This window comes from Asparagus officinalis, chromosome 2 (genome assembly GCF_001876935.1).
Source record: "Asparagus officinalis chromosome 2, Aspof.V1, whole genome shotgun sequence".
Classification (NCBI taxonomy): domain Eukaryota; kingdom Viridiplantae; phylum Streptophyta; class Magnoliopsida; order Asparagales; family Asparagaceae; genus Asparagus; species Asparagus officinalis.
Genome location: NC_033795.1, coordinates 82,652,344 through 82,654,896, shown reverse-complemented (window position 1 = coordinate 82,654,896; position 2,553 = coordinate 82,652,344). Strand labels below are relative to the sequence as shown.

Here is a 2,553-nt window from a genome sequence, read left to right as displayed (position 1 = left end):
AGCATTATACTGCATATGATCTTGATAATTGGAGAGGGGTCGATAGGTTCCATTTCAATGCTAAGGTAAACTAAAAGTTTTTATGGAATTTTGATTATGGTTTGTAAAACAGAGATCATGAATTTTTAGACCACTTAAGGGTTAATTGCACGCAGGGCTAGTCTAGTAATGCTGGAGCTTGTAATAAGTTATTTATAACGACAGCTTATAGAAGCGTAGAAAATAGGTGTTCGGTAATTAAATACCGAAAACCGCTTTAAAAGCAGTTAAAGATCTTGGCGGAACCGCGCTTAACGATCATTTTTCAAAGATAAAATGTATATATGGTATATAAACTGGAAAAAAAAAACCAGAAGCCGCTTTTAAAAGCATTATCAGATTTCTTCTAAAAACACCACCTTAAAAAGCAGAAGCAGTTTATATAAGCATGCCAAAAAGCTTGTTACCAAACACCATTATTGTCTGTTTATTAAAAAAACAAGTAGAAGCAGCGTTAAAAAAGCAATATCAAGCTGGCTCATATATAGATCCAATATCAAGCTGGCTCATATATAGATCCCCTGCATTATTTGAACTTGTTATTCCTATTATTTTAATGTTGCATATTGACCCCCTTATTTTCATCAAAAGGAGTCAAGATGGTCAGCAATGATAGTTTTGATATCTGGTCAAATCAGGCAATATTTAAACTATTCTTTTAGGAAACAATTTTATATGAAAGCAAACTAAGTAAATTGTAGTTCTCACAATAAATGGCAACATTAATGTGATTCAGTTTAATTTTTCTACTTGAGACGATCATAGGTGGATGCTTGTGCATGATTGGGGGCCAAGAGAATAGAATAAAATCGTAGCCTATAGTGCTATCCCATGTGGGAGTTAATTCACTTGAGGCCCATGAGCAATAATTTAATTAACCTACATGTACATGCAATAGTTTAATTAGCCACTTGAACCTAATTAGTAATAGAGACATATAACAAAACTTGCTTTTATGTGACGGAGATGGGACTTTATGTTATTTTATGGGTTATGTCAATAGAAAAGGTTGAAGTACTATGTACCTTTTTTTTAATAAAAGGAATATGTATTATGTACTTGGGTAGTTGTTTGATGCATGTATATAGGTTGGCAGCTTGAATTTGATGGTTGAACTGATTAGTACATTGATTGCAACTGGGCCAATGCTAGATTACGCCATACTTTAAGAGAAATTATCCAGTCACACCTCCGGCCACACAACCCCCCATCCTATCTACAGTTGCAGGGGGTCCCACTTGAGATTTTTAAAAAAAAACATAAGTGGAGCCCCTTGCACTGTAGCTGGGGGGTGGCCGGAGGTGTGCCCGAGGGTGTGCCTGTAGCATATCCCATACTTTAACTAGTTTTGATTGATTCTTATGATTGCATTGGTTTGTCTATTGATAGAACTGATTTAAAAGTAATAGTTGAATTATGTTTGAATTATAGTCTAATGCGCACACTTCCTATGTGATCTTTGTATGAATTCCTTTTTATAGGTAAGCAAGCAAGATTTGGAGGACACATTTGATGTTCCATTCAAGACTTGTGTTAGAGAGGGGAAGGTGGCCAGTGTGATGTGTTCCTACAACCAAGTGAACGGAGTTCCAACCTGCGCCGACCGGAGCCTCCTCCACGACACGATCCGCGGCGAGTGGGGCCTCTCCGGATACATCGTCTCCGATTGCGATTCCGTCGGCGTGTACTACAACTCACAGCACTACACCAAAACGCCAGAAGACGCAGCCGCGGATGCCCTCAAAGCGGGTAATTTGATCGTGCAGAAACCACCACAAATTATCATAGAAATTTCCACTGATCTATTATGACTAAAATTTGATTCATGACAGTTAGCGCATCATAATTATTCAGAATTATATAATTTTTGAGCTTGGGAAAAAAAAAAACTTTAGTATTTTTAGACTTTTATGTATCTCTAGCCTACTAGGTTTTGTTTTCAACGGCCATATTCCAAGCCCATATACCATGTTCTCAAGGGCCGTTGTTTTTTCACCTCAGGTTTGGACTTGGATTGTGGGCCTTTTCTAGGCCAATACACAAAAGGGGCCTTAAACCAACGCAAAGTGAACGAGGCCCACATCGACAATGCGCTGACGAACACTCTCACCGTCCAAATGCGGCTAGGAATGTTCGACGGCGAGCCCACGAAGCAGCAGTTCGGAAACCTCGGGCCGGCGGATGTCTGTACTCCGGCCCATCAGAGCCTCGCCCTCGAAGCCGCGCACCAAGGGATCGTGCTGCTAAAGAACGAACGTAAAACTCTGCCGCTCTCCCCTTCTCGCCTTCGTAGCGTGGTGGTCATCGGGCCAAATTCAAACGCTACGATCACCATGATCGGAAACTACGCGGGTAATTTCAAATTTGGCTAGTAGCCCATTTGCGGCCCAATGGATTTTTTAAAAAATCTTGTCTTGGCCGTATAGGTGATCCGTGTGCCTACACGAGCCCACTTGAAGGCATTGGAAAATATGTAAAGACCAACCACCTAGCTGGATGCACCGATGTCTTCTG

General features: G+C 40.4%; 1 protein-coding gene across 1 annotated transcript in view; it reads left to right on the top strand.

Annotated features, from left to right (window-relative positions):
• The window catches only part of LOC109831878 (probable beta-D-xylosidase 2), a 3,671-nt gene continuing 1,124 nt past the window's right edge, over positions 7-2,553 (top strand). The window contains 5 exon segments of the mRNA XM_020399344.1: positions 7-65; positions 1,521-1,788; positions 2,041-2,391; positions 2,466-2,547; positions 2,549-2,553. The exon segment at positions 2,549-2,553 is cut by the window's right edge and continues 228 nt beyond it. Coding sequence (XP_020254933.1) covers positions 1,599-1,788; positions 2,041-2,391; positions 2,466-2,547; positions 2,549-2,553 — 628 coding nt within the window. The 5' untranslated portion in view covers positions 7-65; positions 1,521-1,598.